Source organism: Neopelma chrysocephalum, unplaced genomic scaffold, assembly GCF_003984885.1.
Source record: "Neopelma chrysocephalum unplaced genomic scaffold, ASM398488v2 Primary Assembly neopelma1_22, whole genome shotgun sequence".
NCBI lineage: Eukaryota > Metazoa > Chordata > Aves > Passeriformes > Pipridae > Neopelma > Neopelma chrysocephalum.
Window position 1 is genome coordinate 14,481,231 of NW_020897689.1, and position 18,026 is coordinate 14,499,256.

At 37.7% G+C, this 18,026-nt stretch overlaps 1 protein-coding gene across 3 annotated transcripts in view; it reads left to right on the plus strand.

Moving 5' to 3' along the window:
- Positions 1 to 17,079, plus strand: part of TOX (thymocyte selection associated high mobility group box) — a 224,327-nt gene extending 207,248 nt beyond the window's left edge. For all 3 annotated transcript variants that reach the window (XM_027707691.1, XM_027707632.1, XM_027707768.1), the window contains 3 exons: positions 4,301 to 4,687; positions 13,301 to 13,452; positions 15,640 to 17,079. In XM_027707691.1, the coding sequence (XP_027563492.1) occupies positions 4,301 to 4,687; positions 13,301 to 13,452; positions 15,640 to 15,676 (576 nt within the window). In that variant the 3' untranslated portion in view covers positions 15,677 to 17,079. The remainder of the gene's footprint in view (positions 1 to 4,300; positions 4,688 to 13,300; positions 13,453 to 15,639) is intronic.
- The last annotated feature ends 947 nt before the right edge of the window (positions 17,080 to 18,026 follow it).

Consider the following 18,026-nt stretch of genomic DNA (forward strand, 5'->3'; position numbering starts at 1 on the left):
CTAGGCTGCTGCTTTTTTCTCTGACACAAGTAAATTGAGCAGGATGCCTGCCGAAAAAATTATTTCTCAACCATAAGAGTGAGTTGTATGTTATGCGATGAGGGAAATCCCAATGTCACTTTTCTCTAAGGAACAGATATACTCCTTGTGCCTGAATTCAGTCTGTGATAAGGAGGACCATTAGTCCCAGGGCAGTTCTCAGTAGAAAAGAATAGCATAACTGTTAAGCTTAACCCCTTAACCTAATATAATTCTTTAATTTGGTAATTAAGCATAAGGAGTTTTGGCACACATTAGAAGTAGATGACAAAGTTCTCTTTGCTCTAGAATTGGAAGGAAAGGCACAAGTTTAGTGAAAACCATGGGGAAGAACTTGATTCAGCACTTTCCAAACTGTGCAAAATTATCAACTCTGAACACTTTCTCTGAAGAACATCACTCATTAGTATCATCACACATTTCCTTCAAAATACAATACAAGTAAAATAATTCTGTGGACCAAGGGTTATGACCCACCAGTACTTTTGGTTAATATAATTATATTTATCATTGGAGTTACAGTAGTACTTATTTTGTTTCCTTCCTTTCCTTACTTTTCTTTTACTTTCATTATCTTTCTGTTCAGATATCAAAATGTTCTTCCCTCTTTTTCTTTGTGTTTTGGTAAAACTAGATTCTTGGTCAGGGGTGGGGAGGAAAATGGCTTTGCATTGTGACAAAAGTGCAGTCATACTTTCTCTGTAGCATTCCATTGCTTTGGCCTACTAGGTTATCTTCACCCTCTGATTTCTTATTTTTTTAAATTTAGGCAATAGTATTAGGTGATGATGTTAGTTGGAGAGAGAGGTCCATAGGAAATCCTTCTCCTAGCCTATGAAGAACTTGAAGATCTATAAGTAACGCTTTGACCTGATCTCTAGTACAAGTATAAGCCATGCAAAGAGCATAAACGACTGTCAAGAAAAACTAATTTGTGGTCCTAGTGTATATTCGCTAATCTATGTATGAAATACTGCCACCTACCGTAAACTAAATATAGTATTCTGTCACCCTCTAGTGGTGAGTCTACACCACCGTTCTGATAATAGTGATCAAAGATGTTCTCACTAGAGATCTAGTAGAAGACCTTGTTACCTGTAGGAGGTAACAGGCTCCAATGTTTGGTGACCTGTGTGTACAGATTTGTAATTTTGGTCTCCACTGCGTATATCTGCAAATGAATTGTATTCTAGAACTTAATCCCAAAAATCAGAGATGTAAATTGTGTTGGCTTGGGGCAGATTAATTAGAGAGTTTTAGGGGCTTTTTAAATTATTTCTGTGCTCTTCTCCTTGGATAAGGCAATAGAAAATTTACTTAATTCCAACCTGCAAACTTGGGGAACATGACTGTGCATTTGGAACCCATATTCGCTAATGAAATCCCTTTGCTCTTAATTCCTAGGTTTACCCATGATAAAAGTCCTTATCTAAGACTGTCTGATGCTTTACTGGATAGGTGCAATGCCCATTCAATTCTGTGAATGACGTAATTGTGTCTGAAAGGGTAGCATGACTTATGCATCATATATGCCTCTTGGTATATTTCACAGTAAAGTAACGTAACTAAGCCAAAGTATTTGAATCACCTATTCTATTAGCTTCAGCAATACTTACAAAATCTGCATTTATGACCTATCTGCAGAAAAAGCTGAAAGTGCAGTATGCTGGAGAAGAGCATTTAATGGGTTCATTTATCAAGATTCCCAGTAACTGGTAGTATTGATGTGATTTACACGATATTGGAGAATTTGGTTTCACATCACATATGATTCAAAGTATCCTAAGTTACAGTAAAATACTTGGTCTTAAACTGAAGTGTTGTGCTTTTCAGTGGATCAAGAGGTGGTGAAACATATACAAAGCTGATTCATAGCTTAAGACAACTGAAACAGTCCATTTTGATCACTTTGCAGAGCTCTTCTCAGAGGTATAATGAGTGTTATTCATCTCTGACCGGAGACTGTACAATTCCTCTTGGCATAACATAATATTTAAAGTATCAAATAATACCATCTATATGTCTGTAATTTTGTCAGTATGGGCCATGCATTCACGTCTTATGTGTGAACTCAGAATTGCCCAATAACGAGATTGGTTCAATGTATCTTTGTTAAAGAGGCGGCATCTTTGTAGTTACAAATGAAGTGTAAGTATGTATCAGTATGACACAAATAGCGCTGCAAAGGTTTTTTGATACCTCCTCACCAGGAGGAATTGTTTAAGCGATCTGCCCTTAGACGCTTCGGGAGCAATTATCCCTGCTTGGACTACACAGCACCTGCCTGCTACATCGTGGAAAGACAAACTGTTTTCATGAGGGGACCATGCTCTAAATAAAACTTCCAGGTTTCTCAAGAAAGAAACAGCATACACCTCCTGTAATGTGTAAGAAGTGTGGGACACTCAAGAGGAGGCTCCTGACCACACTGCTAATTAGCAAACATTCTGAATCGCTGAAATTTCAGTAAATTTCATTTTTTGCCAGTTTTTGCTCCTACAGTCATGAGAGTGTTCTAAATATACAACTGGGAAGAGAGGGGGAAGATATTTCCCATGTTGTCATGAACATTCATTCAATGTTTTAAAAATAATATCCAAATAACAGCAGATTTTTGAAGCTACTTTCAGTCTTTTATGTCTGCATCTGAATCCTGCAAATACACACATAATACATATTGCACACATGTACACTCATATGTGAGCAGAGCCAGACAGATCCACAGAGACAGAGATTTGCGCTCATTTTATCATATTCATATAATTTTTCTTCATTTACTGGAGAAAACAAGGTTTTTTTGCTAAGGGAACTGCAGTTATACTTAGGGAAAATTAATTTATCGTTTGCGTCTTTATCATCACACATAATGAAGCAATTTCAGTAACGTACTTGTCAAAGGATTGTTGGTGATGGTGCATCCTTCAGAAAGAGTACAAATAGACTTCACTGACCCTGGAGTGCTAAGAGTAACACAAAACTTACTCTGACTTGTAAACTGAGCAAACATGACATGGAGATCACAGAATAAGGGCGTATATGTGTCTTTTAGCCTTGTTTTGACAAAGTGACTTCTTTCTCCAGAGGGACATTTCTGCCATTTTTTTTCAGCATGTTTCACCTTTCACTGACTATTAATCCCAGTATGTGTTAACTTCAAATTATGGTTCCCGCTTATAAGCATATGGGAGTCAATTCTTAATTTTTTTTCATCATTTTTTTAAGCACACAGTTTGCACACAGGATATCCAAGAAAATAAAGGTATGAAAAACAACTGAGCAAACTGAGTTTAAGCAAATGTAGCAAGTTATAAATATTAGAACAAAAAGTATTATTAAAATTCACATTCATTAAAGGACAGTTTTTATTATTAGCAACTTTAAGAAATTGGGGCAGTCTATAACATTTCTGAAAATCTGTACAGTTTCTATGCGGTATTCTTCCAGCTTTAGTAAGATAACTTCCCCATGTTTGATGCAGTCTAACATTTATATAGACATCAGTTTTAAAAAGAATTTTCAGAACCTTATGAATTGGATCAACAAAGGAAGTTTTGTTAAAAGTGAAATTATTCAGAATATTTTTTATTTCTTGTAATGCATGGCGCATGTAACAATGTTTGGTGGCATCGATAGCATTCCAGGACAGAATACTTCAAAATAAAGGCATTAGCACAGCAACTAGTGTATTTGTTGCATGCATTAGAACAGCTGATGGGGTTTAGCCTCTTCATCATGTTAGCTAACTGATAAAGCACTATTATCATTATCCATGTGTACGATAGAGGACACTGAAATTCTTATCCCAGTTTGCAAATGAGAAAATGAGACATGTCAAAGATCACTGCAGACTTTTAGTGGAACCCACCCTACTGAATCTCTTTTCAACTAGGCTGTCAAGTCTGAGGTCAATAGTTGTGGCTGCTTATGTGAATAAATGTGTCAGGCTTGGTTGTCTTTGTTATGTAAGTTATTAGGTCACTGATGCCAGTTCCAAGTTTGGAAAAAGAAAGATGCCAGGCTAGACCAGTAAACAGAGGACCTAAATTACTTTTTTTTTTTTTTACAATGTTGAAGACAGAAGTGTAAGGTAAAAGGGATTCATTATTTTTCTAGTGTAGTGACCAAACTCCATTTCATGGACAATTGGATGGTCCAGATATACATGTTTTCCTATGGTGTGACTCTTGAACAGACTTCGGGGGTAGGACAGCCACATTTGGTAGCTTTTAAGTATTGTCTGATTTTTTGTTTTTCTCAACAGAGCTACAGTGAACCTGTTGATGTTAAAGCTTCCCCACAACCTCAGATGATTAATTCAAAGCAGTCAGTGTTTCATGGGCCCGCCCAGGCTCACTCTGCACTGTACCTCAGTTCCCACTACCACCAACAACCAGGAATGAATCCTCACATCACTGCCATGCATGCCAATATCCCCAGGAACATAGCACCCAAGCCCAACAACCAAATGCCAGTGACTGTTTCCATAGCAAACATGGCTGTGTCCCCTCCGCCACCTCTTCAGATCAGCCCCCCTCTGCATCAGCATCTCAACATCCAGCAACACCAGCCGATTTCAATGCAGCAGTCTGTTGGAAACCAGCTACCAATGCAGGTCCAGTCTGCTTTACATTCACCTACAATGCAACAAGTAAGTTTGAGCTTTTCAGCTGTCTGGGGAATTATGTCATTTTTTCGGGGTGAATGTGGGGAGGGGAATCATCCAGATGTTGAAACAGTGAGGGAGATTTAAAGCTGTGGATTAGCTTCAGTGTTGCAGGTTCCAAAGCTATGATAGTGTAGGGTTAGTCTTTCAAGCGCAAGAGCAAATGATGAGTTTACCCAGATGATGGAAAATTTCAGTAGAACTGTTTGTGCTAGCAATGATGCCCATCATTGTCTGTAGTCCCATATGCAAATCTGGGAGTACCCTGAAATATAAGTGAAATGTTAAGTCTTCAGGAAACACATTTTACCAACAAAACACAGGCATGTGTATAAAAAGATATAATTGTAGCTTGTGCTGTTATCCTTGTGCTGACTGTGGCGTAGAACAGTCAGAGGGAACATGTAGCAACACAAGTTGTGTTGAACCTGTTAGATTAAGGGAACATGAGTTTATGCTGCATTCATAACTTCATTTTGCTAGATAGATATACCCTCTTTTTACTGGAAATAAGTGGGCTGTGCCCACAATCCCAATATGGTGGCTTTTTTGCTCGGTTTTTTGTTGCTTTTTTTTTCACTCCCAATGTTTTAAATAGTTGATTCTCAATACATTTCATGGGAGTTCTGAATGATTGCAGACCAACTGCGGTATTGTGACTTTCAGGCCCAGGCTTGTGGAGGGCTAGAGCAGATAAGTTGTTTATTTAATGAGAGAAAATTTCTTTTTGTATTGGATGAGATCTGTCTATCAATAATAGGATCTTGCTTTGCAAAGTGCTGTTAGAATGAAAATTTTTTTAATGGAGTTGCAAGAATCTAAAAGATTTGTATACACAAAACTTGTCAGTTCTGGCTGATAATGCATAGTCGTAAACTTGCTGCATGTTTTAAATTTCTCTATAAATTCACCTTTGCTAACAAGGCATTTGCATTTGCTTTGCAAGCCAGAAACCTTGTGTCTTAAGACTGGTCTTTAGAGATGAGAATACTTGCACACAAATCATAACTTCTAGCTGGGAGAACAGTTTAACAGGGAAAGAAATTTTCCAAAGCAGAAAAAAACCAACCAACCAAACAAAAGAGTTGAAAGCAACCTGGACTGATAAACTTAGGTGTAATCAGGATGATTTGGACTTTTTCAGAGGCTTTGATCTTAGTTCAAAGAGTGATTTGGAGTAATCAGGAAGGAAAGTTTGTAGAGTGTTTACAACTTTCAACTAGTCTAGTCTATTTTTCACAATCAGAGTAAACAGACTTATGACCACACATATGTAGAGTTATGTGTTCTTGAAGGTTTTCCTATTAGTTAGTGTTAGCGTCCTGGGAGAGCCCATGCTCAAGTCTCAGAGAAACTCAGGAACTGACCCCAAGCCTGGGCAACTGTAAATAGCTACAGAAAGTCCTAGACAGGGGAGCCAGGGAGGCCTGTCTGGAGGTCCTAAGCCTGATGGAATACTGGTTGAACATAAAGGCTCAGAGTAATTAGACAGAAGCAATGCTCTTCTTGTTCATTTACCAAACATGAAAAATTACATCTGTGACTGCAACCTGTTGAGATCCTATAGCTATATTTCAGCAAGTTTATGTTGCAAAGTGATTCAGCCTTCTAAGTTCAGATTGTTTGCCAAGTTCAGTGTCACTTGTACATTACTTGTCCAGTGCAGAACTAAAGAAGATCAAACCCCTTATGTCTTTTCCAGAATCATTGCCAAACATTATTTACTGAATAGATTTGAAAATCGGGCTCTATTTATTGAATTTATAGTACAGTAGGGGCTAGAAAAAGATGTAATGCAGATGTTAGATACTTACATATTTATACAAAGAACATCATTATTGTATGAACCCAAACACTTAGGCATTACTCTAAACCATTACATACTACAAAAAAAAGGTAATATAATATGAATCTTCTAATGATTTATTTTACTGAGTTGCATGCTTGTAGCATATGGTGTGTGCATCAACGGCTTGAGAGTACTTTCAACGGTCTGTGAAACGCGTGGAGTGCAGTTGACTTGGTTCTAGCTTAAGAGAAAATACATACTAAGTTGTAGAAAACAGGTCTCTAGAAGTCAGTATGTAGACCTGTGTCATGATGAGTCTTTTGTTTTACTAAGGACAATTACAGTTAAGTAAAAAGTGCTATACCTCTGTGTTCCTGTTCTCCTTTGTTAAACTCACAAAATTTTTGGTTAAATACTTTTTGCCAACTCATATTCCTTAGTCAGAAAGGCTGGTGCTTATAATGAAGATACCATGGTGAAATATTTCTAAGTTTCACTCAAGGTGACAGGTGCTTGTTACTTGTTGAAATGGTACACTGCCAATCCACGTCTCTTTAAGTACTGTGGAATACTTACAAAACAATTTATTTTTCTTTCACTCCTGCTTTTGTATCAAAGTAATGCAACTTTTGAGCTCTGGAAAATCTGTCATTTCACTTTGAAATATTCATAATTTTCTTTTCCTTTTTTTTTTAGCATACAACAGTTTATAGAGTTTATGAATTATTTTTAAATACAGAATTCATTTCCTTTGATGTTGGCAAAGACGAAGCAAAATGCATATTATATTTTAGGGTAACAGGTGTACTAACACCACTGTATTTGCCATGACAGAACAGAACAGTGGTATCCTCTTCAGTTTCTTGGGTATGACGTTTTCTAGTCTACTCAAAAAATTATAGAAAACACTATCCCCAGGATTTCATACTGCATTAGAATACAAAAGACAGGTTGGCCACCAGGAGGCAAACAGCAAAAAGTCAAGAGACTATAACCGAAAAATAAAGGCTCTTTCTGACTCAGTTGTCAAAGGACTCTGCTCTCCCCTCTGCTCGAAACTGAGCAAACACTCTGCTGATCACAGAGCACGTTAAAGAGGAAAAGATGTAGTGGGGAAAGAAGCAAGCTCTCCCAACAATGGCAGCAGCACAGAGTCAGCAGCAATGAGGAGAAAGAAGAGGCACCATGCTGTATGTCTGGCCCATGGTGAGGAGGGAAGGGGAACTCTGGGTATGAGGTTCAGTCTCAAACAGCGCTGTGTAGACCAGTCTTCTACATAAAAAGACAGCCAAGAGGAATAGAAGAATATGTATTCTGATAAAGGAGAAGCAATAGGTGCCTTTAATTCGACTTCTTTTCACTTCTTCTTCCCTCACCTGGCTGTATACCATCATTGCAAGCTGTGCTGTAGGCATGTTAGAAGCAGCAATCACTGCTCCTACCAGTGGTGGGTTCTCTTTTTTTCCCCTTTTTTTCCCCTAACATTCAGCTTTGAGATAGTGCACGGCTTACTAGTGTGACACTCTGTGGTAGCAGACTGTGAATCTCTGCTCTCTACAGATGCCCTGCTTTATCTGTGGCTCTGCAACGTTTGGTCACTCATTTTCTCCAGAAAAAGGAGGATAGTTTCATATCAAAGATCATCTTGCAGTTAGTCTGAAGGACTGCCAGGTCCAAGAAAATTCACATAAAGATCCAGATTTCAGTACTGGCAACCATAAACACAGTTCTCCAAAAACCACTGTGCTTGAAATCCACAAACTCTTCTGTGTGTAACTTTGAGAAGGGACTGATAAGAAGTGCTGACCTGGGGAGAGAGTTCTGCTCCCACTGCTTCCAGGACAATGAGCTGATCTTCATCAGCTCCACAGGGAACAGCATGTCCTTCTCCACATCCAGCATTCCTTGCCTGCACGTGTGCAGCCGCCAGATCAAGGGAGACTGCCAGCTGGAGAAGGCAATCTCCATTGGGAGTCCACAAAAACTACGGAACATCAAGATCAGAAGTGTTGGTAGCCAAAAAATCCTCAGTGACTGAGCAATTTCTGTTATTTTTAAAATCAAACAACTCTGTGGAGTATGCAGCTAATGCAATGCATCCAAATTGTTCTGAAATGCACAAGGCAATGTAAAATTTTGGTATTAGCATTTTGGTCATATGCCTAACATTAGTAAATATTTTTTAATTTCCTTTAAACCATCTTCTCTATTTTGAGTTATCTAAATTGTGACTTCTGTGAAGCAGACTATTTTGTCTCTTTTACCATCTGTTCCAAACCAGTTAATGAATAAATTAAATAATGGCCACTACTGTAGACAAGGGTGCTTGTTTCCAGTGATAATCCTTTAAACTGTAGAAAAATGATCATTTAGTTATATTTTCATACTTAGATTTAACTTAGATCCTGATTTCTATTATCTTTAACTTCTAATTCTGAAATATACTATATTTTTCTTAAATATTATTCACAAGAGCCATGTTAAAGTTTTGCTTTTCAAAGTCAAAATCCATTGTGCAGCACTTTTTCTTTCATCCACTTTTGATACACTCGCAGTATATTAGAAGAGTGTGATTTTTCTTTCATTAAATGCTCATGTGATCATCTTATCACTGTATAATTTTTTAACTGAGTTCCAGTCTGTTTCTTAGGTTTGACATGATGTTTAATTTTTACTTAGTTGTCACTAGATGATCTGATTCTTAATCCTTGTCATTAACATTGGCACAATTTCTCCAAAGTTCAGCTGCAACCTGTTTTCACTTGCAAGGTCATTCTTTCCTTTCTCTACTCACACACACATTTGTGTTTCTTTCTGAGTATACTCTGCTATCCAGCCTGTTGTACTGTGCTGTTTGGTGTGAAGAGTGATGAGACCAAGGATTCACTCCCCCAAATATGCCCAGTCTTATTAAGGAACCCTTTTAAGTAGCCCTGCTGGAAGCATCGCCTTCTCTGCTCAAAATCCTTCACCCCAAGCATTGTATGGGATGATGAGTCCCATTACAGTCTCTGTCCTACTTCAGTTCACAGGTAGAGCAAGCAAAACTGGATTCTTCATGTCTAGTAACCATGGCTGCAAGTGCATATGCATAACAAAGCAACAGAAGATTAATGTATGTCACATTTTATTTTTTTTTTAATAATAACTCATTTCAGTCTACTTTTAGGTATTTCTTTTCCTTTAGAAAATAAATGTATACAGCAGGATGATTGCATAGCCTGCCAAAAATAATAGCCTCATTTTTTCTGGTATATATTTTATATACAGCAAACTCAGGGACTGGCTGATTTGTCCAGATTTCTTCTTTTTTGTTAAGCTTTGTCTTCGAATGAGGTCAAGAGAAAAAAAAAATCATTAATATCTGTCAACTTCCTTTATAACCTTAAGGAAAAATCTTCGTATGATATCACACAGACAGATTTTCAATTTCCTTGTGTAATAAACAGATGCTTTAGGATTTGGATGTAATTTAAAGGTTTAAAATATCACATTGAGATTGATGAATAAATCAGTTGTGAAGACAAAAACATTGATGCCTGTTGAAAATACCTCTCCAGACAGGCAGGAAATGAAATTAGTTCCTAGTAAAGTGTGGAGATGAGGATCACTCTTTAGTTCTGCTGCAGGCTTTTTAGGACTTGCTATAGTGGCACAACGAAACTGCTAGGGCTACAGAAATCTAATTAAAGAGCAAATGTCCCTCCTGACATCGAATTAATCTTTATCAAGTTCCCTATTTTTATTTCAATCTGGAACAAGAAAAATGAAATTTAAAATTCTAGGCATGTTGCAAAACAGTTGGTGATTTTCTCTTGAGCATTACAATGCAAAAACATTCAGCATTGTTTAATTAGACCTCGAAGCACTCATTTTCTGAACACTTCTTATTTCATCATTGTTTGTTAAGGGCTTACATAAATAATACACAAATATTTACCACAAGCCTGGTACGAGGCTGTCTCCCTCTATTGTACAGAACTATACTTCCATAGCTTTTTCTGTTGGTGAAAAAGCTGAAGTGCTTGCATCTTAAACAAGACCATACTTTATCAGTCCTTCATACTGAGTTCAGGGTCCTTAAATTACTTTGCTTTAACAAGCATGCTTTCCAACACCCACATTGCAGGTATTCTGGTAGCCCTCAACCCCTCCCAGAGGCACAATTGAGTTGCTTCTGGAGCTGGAGCCTGACTCAGATACCCCTGCACCATGTTAGGATTTATCACCTGTGTGTCCTAAGAAACAGGACAATCCCAGGCCTCAGGTTGGGACCTAGGCTTGCCAGGTACAAGGTGAAAGTGTTGTTACCCCTTATTTTGCTGATAGAAGAATTAAATTTGGATCTATGTCCCCAACTTTAACATGAGAGGTAACAATTCAGCCTAAGCCCACATGTGCTTTGCTGGAAGAGAGCCAAAGCAAGTTGTCTGAGGTCACATAGAAAACCTGAAAAAATATGAGAATAAGTTCCCACCCAGTTCCAAGCTGGCATTTAAACCAAAGGACTGTTCTCCAACATCTAAGCTATTTATTTGTCTTAATTCCAGAAGAAATGGAGTGGGTATTGTGCTGGTGGTCTCTTCCTCTGATTTGGAGGAACTGTCTCCTTGCATGAGTGCTTCCCAGAGAAGTTGTGGATGCCCCCTGTCTGGAGGTGTTCAAGATTTCAAGACCAGGTTGGCTGGAACTCTGAGCAACCTAGTATAATGGAAGTTTCCCTGCCCACAACATGGGGTTTGGAACTAGATGGTTTTTAAGGTCCCTTCCAACACAAACCATTCTATGATATGAGTACTTGAGACTCCATGCCTGCTCACGTGCATGCTTTGCTACTGGTTAATGTCCCTATATAGTGTTTTTCTTGTATTTATGATTTTTTCATGAAAACTTATAAACAGATAGAGGCTTTGCTACCAAAGGTAAATCTGAGTGCCTGAGGGTAGGATGTGTTTCTATGGTTGATTTCCTCTTACAGCTAAATTAGAAAGGTCTTATGGGTAATGTTTTATATAAAAAATGATGGTGATGGTATAAAAACCGAAATTTTCTGCCTTCTAATTACACAAAACTCCAATTAAAGTCATTGGGAAATCTGCTCAATTACTGTTTCCCTTGCATCTGTTGCATCTTGGGGCTTGTCTATGCAGCTTGCTGTGTAGATTTACAGCCTGGTGAAAAAGCAGTGTACAGAGCATGGGGGTTACAGTCACCATGTCTGTAAAACCTGCCATGAGTGGGTTTTATTTAATCTCATTAGCAGGGCAGTATATAAGTAACATGGCCACTACATGCAGAATTCGTCTGTGAACTTGCTCAGCACTGTTTCTTGGAGTCAACAGGGACAAAGTGAGGCTTCTAAGAGCCTTTAAGGTCCTGAAACGTTACTCAGGATGTTTGTCATATGAAAAAGATTAAGGAAGAAAGATGCAATCATTTGTGGTCTAGATTAAGATCCATGATCAGGATTAGTGGAGTGAGATGACAGTGCACGAGAGCCAGGGCAGAACACCTGCGGGACCTCAGGAAATAGCCAAGGAAGAGGGATGTGAAGAAGGAAGTGATTTGAAGGAAGCTAATTTCTGTGGATGTAGGAAGCTAGGTGAAAACTGAGAATACTCATTTATTTTGTCAAAAGGTAGCATGGCTGGCTTCTTAAACCTGCAGAAAAGAGCATCTCTCTGCAAAATTCCTGTCCTAATGAGGGCTGTGTACAAGTGATCACACACAATACACTAATACTAAACTAAAACTAAAAGCTTACTAAAAGCATTAATTCTGTGTATTTTGTATGTGGGCTTTGGCTAGATAGAGTGAGTTTTCAAAGTAGGTTCAAGTTCAGTTTCTGATTTAGCAGCTACACATCCAGTTAACTTGAGTGGGAATTGTATGCCCTTGCCCCAGGAAGGAGTTTGCTGTGGTTTTTTTTCAGCAGACATCGATTGCTTTCATACAACATTCCCATGCTTTTACCCAATGTAGTTCTTCTAACTTTACAGGAACACGATGTACATTTATACAGGGTGAACCAGATACATTAGCCTTTCAATTGGTCTCCTGACTTTGAAACACAGTATTTAAACATCCTAATATATCAAAAGAGCTAAAAATTATTATGACTTTTCATACGAAAGATATTTCAGGGAGCAGGTTAGATGTCTCTTTGTAACTTCCACTTTCTTTTGCTCATCTCCTTCATTTCAAAAAGCAAGTTATTCTGTACTACTTTCACTACATTAGTCCAACAACAGTTAAAAAGCTTTGGTTGAATTTCCGTTTAGTTGAGAGAGAAGTGCAAATAAAAGAAGCAGCAGATGGTCCCTTTGTGACTGAATGAAGAAAAAGGTTTTTGAGAACAATACGTGAATAGGTGTAGTCTAATAAAACAGTCAGCCACCTGCTGCCTACATCCTTCAAAACGATTCTGTTGCGTATTCTGGGAATTAGTGACTAGTGTGTATCCTTACATTTAATCTAAATGGAAGCTCTGAGGAGCAAACAGACGTTTTTGTCCCAGTGCTGATTGAGTTGTTCTCTTGGTTTTGAATTGTTTCTGCTCTGTGTCTTTTAGTTCCATCCTGTGACTGTGTAAAAGCTAACAATGGTTTGGCAGTGTTTCATTTCTCAAACCAAAGAAAGATTTTAAAACTTAGAAAGTACCTACAGTTATTTGCCTATTTTAGGTTTTATAACCTAAAGCACACTTGGAAAAGAAATATTCTACCATTTCACAGTACACACCACTTTTTTTCTTTTTTTTTTTTAATGCACACAACCATACTTTGTAATGTACTTGCTTTTTCCTCTAGGGATTTACTCTTCAGCCTGATTATCAGAATATCATCAATCCAACATCAACAGCTGCACAAGTTGTTACCCAAGCAATGGAGTATGTTCGTTCAGGATGCAGAAATCCTCAGGCACAGACTGTGGACTGGAATAATGACTACTGCAGTAATGGGTAAGCAGCCAGTGAATGCCACCTTGTGTTGAGCAACATTCATGACACAAGTATCTGATAGAGAATTTGAGAATACGGTTGTTGCCTGTTTCCCTACAGTGTTTCAGAAGTGCATCCATGATGACACTGTGTTTATTCAACAGTTAGACTGTTGTAGGAGAACAAGTTTTCAGTACATACATTTATTAAACATTTTTGTCACTTTATCACAGCACATACACTTTGTAGTCTTAGAGAACTTCCATTCCATAGAAAATCAGAACTGAAATCTTAGGAAGAAGGTGTAAGAAAGAACTTTTAAGATGACTACCTCCTCCTTGAGAGGCAAATAATGTGAACTATTTTCTCCAAATACTGCATTGCTGAGGAAATTTTGTTGCCAGTGAAAATAATTAGTCTGGGCCATGAAAAACCACATCAATGGGAGGCAGGGCTGATGCATGGGATACAAGATACATGGAAGGGAATGGCTTGAAGACCACATGACTGTAACCAGAAACAAAATACTATACCTGCAGGAGCTCTATGCCCTTAACATAAGGTTAGTAACCTCTTCTAACCTTCAGCTCCTCTGCAGCATGGTTTTTGTGGAGCCATGTTACTGTCTGGAAACATTTAAGACTGAACAGAAGGTATCTCTTCAGTTTTAAATGATAGGTGTTGAGCCTTGTGAACGTGCCCACCAGCCCGACCTTCCCTTGACTGGGCATAAATCCCCAAGGCAGAGGCAGATAAAATCTCTTGGTTGCTACCAAAGTGCCAAATCTAGCCCAGACAAATGAACACAAAGCAAAACTAAAAATCAGTTTCATCCATTACATTTACTTAAACTGAGAATTTCACTTGTATCATTGTTTTAAAGTGTTTCTGGAACTGAACAAAAATCTTTTTTCTGATTGCTAGTTCAGAATAACACCTTGACTAGAACCTGCTTGTTCCTGCTTGTACCACCATTATGTCTTGATGCATACTACAGGCCCTTATAGGAGTCTATCCAGCCCAGAGACTTTTACAACCACCTACAGTGAACTCTGAATAGTCTGTCCTCTGTCAAATAAGCCACAGCCTTATTACGGCTTTGATTCCTGATTCTGGAAAAAAAGCAGTGTGTCGTTGTTACCAGCACTGCCATCCATGTGTCCACTTGGCATAACTTTCCATCACTAGCAGCTTTCTCGGAGCAGACCCTGTGTATACTCTGTGTAGATATGCCTTTGTGAATCTGTGTGCATGAACTTAACCTACCTTTGCTGTAGCATTGGCATAAACTACCAGTGCAGTGTAGTTTGCTCTTTACTTGGACTCCAAAGCAAGTAAGCTGCAAAGCTGTGGAATAACAGAACTGGTGCCTGGGTTTTGTCAATGTCAATGAAGTGGGAGATTAAGAATAAAGCTTCTCTTCTAGAAAGTGTCTGCAATGTGCACCAAGCCCCATCAGTGATGCTTCTGCTGCTTTAAATTACTCTTTTTTTTCTGACTTCCACAGACCATTCCAAATTAGAAACTGGTGAATTACTCCTTTTTGCTCTGAACTGGTATGCTTCAGTTGAAGCTGAAACCCAACAAGAACTTAATGCAAAAGTATGCTAGACAATATGCTTTGGTGGAAGGTCTCCTGAAGACCCTGGTCTCCAGTAGAGAGTTGGTCTAGCTGGATGCACCAGAAGCTTCTAGTGTTCCCTTGCATTTGTTTAGCTGAACCTGCTGACCCAACATGTTTTGGCTATGTCTGAATGAGTAAATAAAATAGGCCATAGGTATTAGTGGCTGACATCCACATTCATGTAACTAAGCTCTCCTGCCCTCTAAGAAAGGTGGCCACTTCATACAGGGTGCTTATGGAATATCGTTTCAAGACCTGTGCTAAACCCTCAACTCTATCCGTATGGTTTTTGATAGTCAGTGCTACCAGCCCACTAGTGCAGGTGATCCTGAACCAGCACTTAGACCAATATCCCAGTCCTGTGCAGTTTAGAGCCAGATGTGGTTTCGGGGTTGCTACATGTCACTATGGCACTAGGATTTTTCTTAGTATTACCATGACAATGCAGCTCTACTTCAGTGATATGCTTGGAATTAATGACATACAGTAGGGTTGTGGGGTTGGGGTTTTTTTGAAAAGTAGAACTAGAAAATTTTTCAAATTTAAAAAAAAACCCCACATTTGTTCTTTTTCTGTTTGAACAGGGGCATGCAGAGGGACAAAGCACTCTACCTTACCTGAAAATCTGAAACACCTCTCCTTTCCACTGAGGAATGCAGGGAAGTCTTTTCATCATGGATTGCTTTATGCAGTCAAGGCAGTTCTGCATTTTATTAGGAAATACAAGTTGCTAAGCACTTAAGACTATTTGAGCTTGTGGGTCACCCACTCTGGAAAAAATAGTCTTGCTTCTTTCTTTTTCTTCCTCTCCCCCTCCCCCCCCGCCCATTTTTCTCTTTCTTTGTCTTTTCCACCCCTACCCTGAGATCCTTTAACGGACATTGCTTTTCTTCTTCCCTGAAGGAAACTTGGACCATTCAGATTTTATGTTGGTTTTTGCTGTGAAGTGCTGCGATAGTAACTGCCTTAGCAACTGTAGATGTCTTGGATAAAAGTCCTGGATTTTCCATTGGTTTTTCATAATGGGTGTTTATATGAAACTACTAAAGACTTTTTAAATGGCTTGATGTAGCAGTCATAGCAAGTTTGTAAATAGCATCTATGTTACACTCTCCTAGAGTATAAAATGTGAATGTTTTTGTAGCTAATTGTAATTGAAACTGGCTCATTCCAGTTTATTGATTTCACAATAAGGGTTAAATTGGCAAACATTCATATTTTTACTTCGTTTTTAAACAACTGACTAATAGTCTATATTTTCAAGGTATTTGGAGGAAAGAAAGTAAAATAGTCCCAAATTATATTAATTAAAAATATTGGCTTTGTCTCATGAAATAAACACAAAAAAAAAAACCTAGGGAAAAAACTAATGTTGATAAAGAGCAAACATGTTTATTTTGTACTGCCTAAAAAAATGCTTCTTTTTTTTTAAAGAAAATCACTTTATGTGTACTGGTTAGTAAACATCATTTAAGTCCTTTTATGTATAAAACTGCCAAATGCTTACCTGGTATTTTATTAGTTGCAGAAACAGATTGGAGACAGCTAAATTATAACCTCTACATATGGCTATGTATTATTGTTTCTTCATACTGTGTCTGTATTTAATCTTTTTTATGGAACCTGTTGCGCCTATTTATGAAATAATAAATATAGGTGTTTGTAAGTAAATTTGTTAGCATTTTAAAGAGATTTCTTTGACGCTTTAACTTTTGCTGGCACAAATTGTTCACAACTGATGTGAATACTTTATTTAGTTTTTACTGTGACATATATAACACCAAACCTGCTTTACTGGCAGAAAATGAAGGTACCCAATAATTATTTCTCTATTTCTTTGGTTGTTAAGGAGAAGGAAAAAAAGGTATTTTAAGTAATTCCCTTTTTAAAGTATTATAGCAGGAAGTTGCCCAAAACTAAGACTTGAACCAACAAAACTAACTGAATAAAACTGCGTAACGCTGCTTCTTGAAACTTCATCATTTTTTGTTAATAAGTCAAATGGAATAAACATGTTACCAAAAGAAATATTACCAAATATACTTTAGGCATTTTATTATATATGCAAAAGTTCCTACAGAATTTTAGGGAGTATATCAGAAATAAATCCTAAAATGAAAGGTAAGTTCAGCAGTCACAGGGAAAGGGATGAAAATATCCAGAAGAAGGTATTTTGTCAATGTTTGGGATCAGGGATAGCTCTGAAAATACATTTCTGGAGGATTTCATCCCAGATGCCTGTCCCATTAATGGAGAGTAGCGCTGATTTGTATTTTCTATGTGAAATAAAGAAAAAAATTCAAATAGAATACACATCATGCAACGCCATTGATTTTTCTTTATAAAACAAAACAGAAACAAAGGCATGCTTGCTTTTGAATGATTTCAGGCAATGTACAATCGGAATCACTTGGCATGTAATAACTAATAAATAATGCAGATCAGATGTGATTACTCAAATGACTGTAGCTGAGAGCTCTAATTTTCCTGTCTTGAAACTGTATGAGAACTCGTGATTAAATTCACAGTTTATTGTTTGTCTGCTTAGTACTTTAGAAATATACCAGCACTACTAATTACCCAATGTCTTCTATTTATTCTATTATAGTAAACTACATTTTCCACTCATATTAATTCTAAAGTGAGAAGATAATTACTGGGAATGAAAAAAATCAACTTTGATTTTGTCAGGCAATTTTCCTTTTTCTTCTATGGAAAAGAACTGTGTTATCTCCATTTCTTTTAGAGCAGGTGTGCAGTCACATAAAGTTGTTAATTTCAGTATCCAAGCAGAGTTCAAAATACAAGAAAACTTTAATGTAAATAAAAAAATACATCACAAATAAAATACTTATTCTGTATGAACCTCTGGCTAGTTGGTGTCTCGATCTGTAAGCGGTGTGTTTTCCATGCAGCACCTTACCCATCCAGTGATCTGAGTGTGGTTCTGTCCCTGGGCTCTGTTCAGATG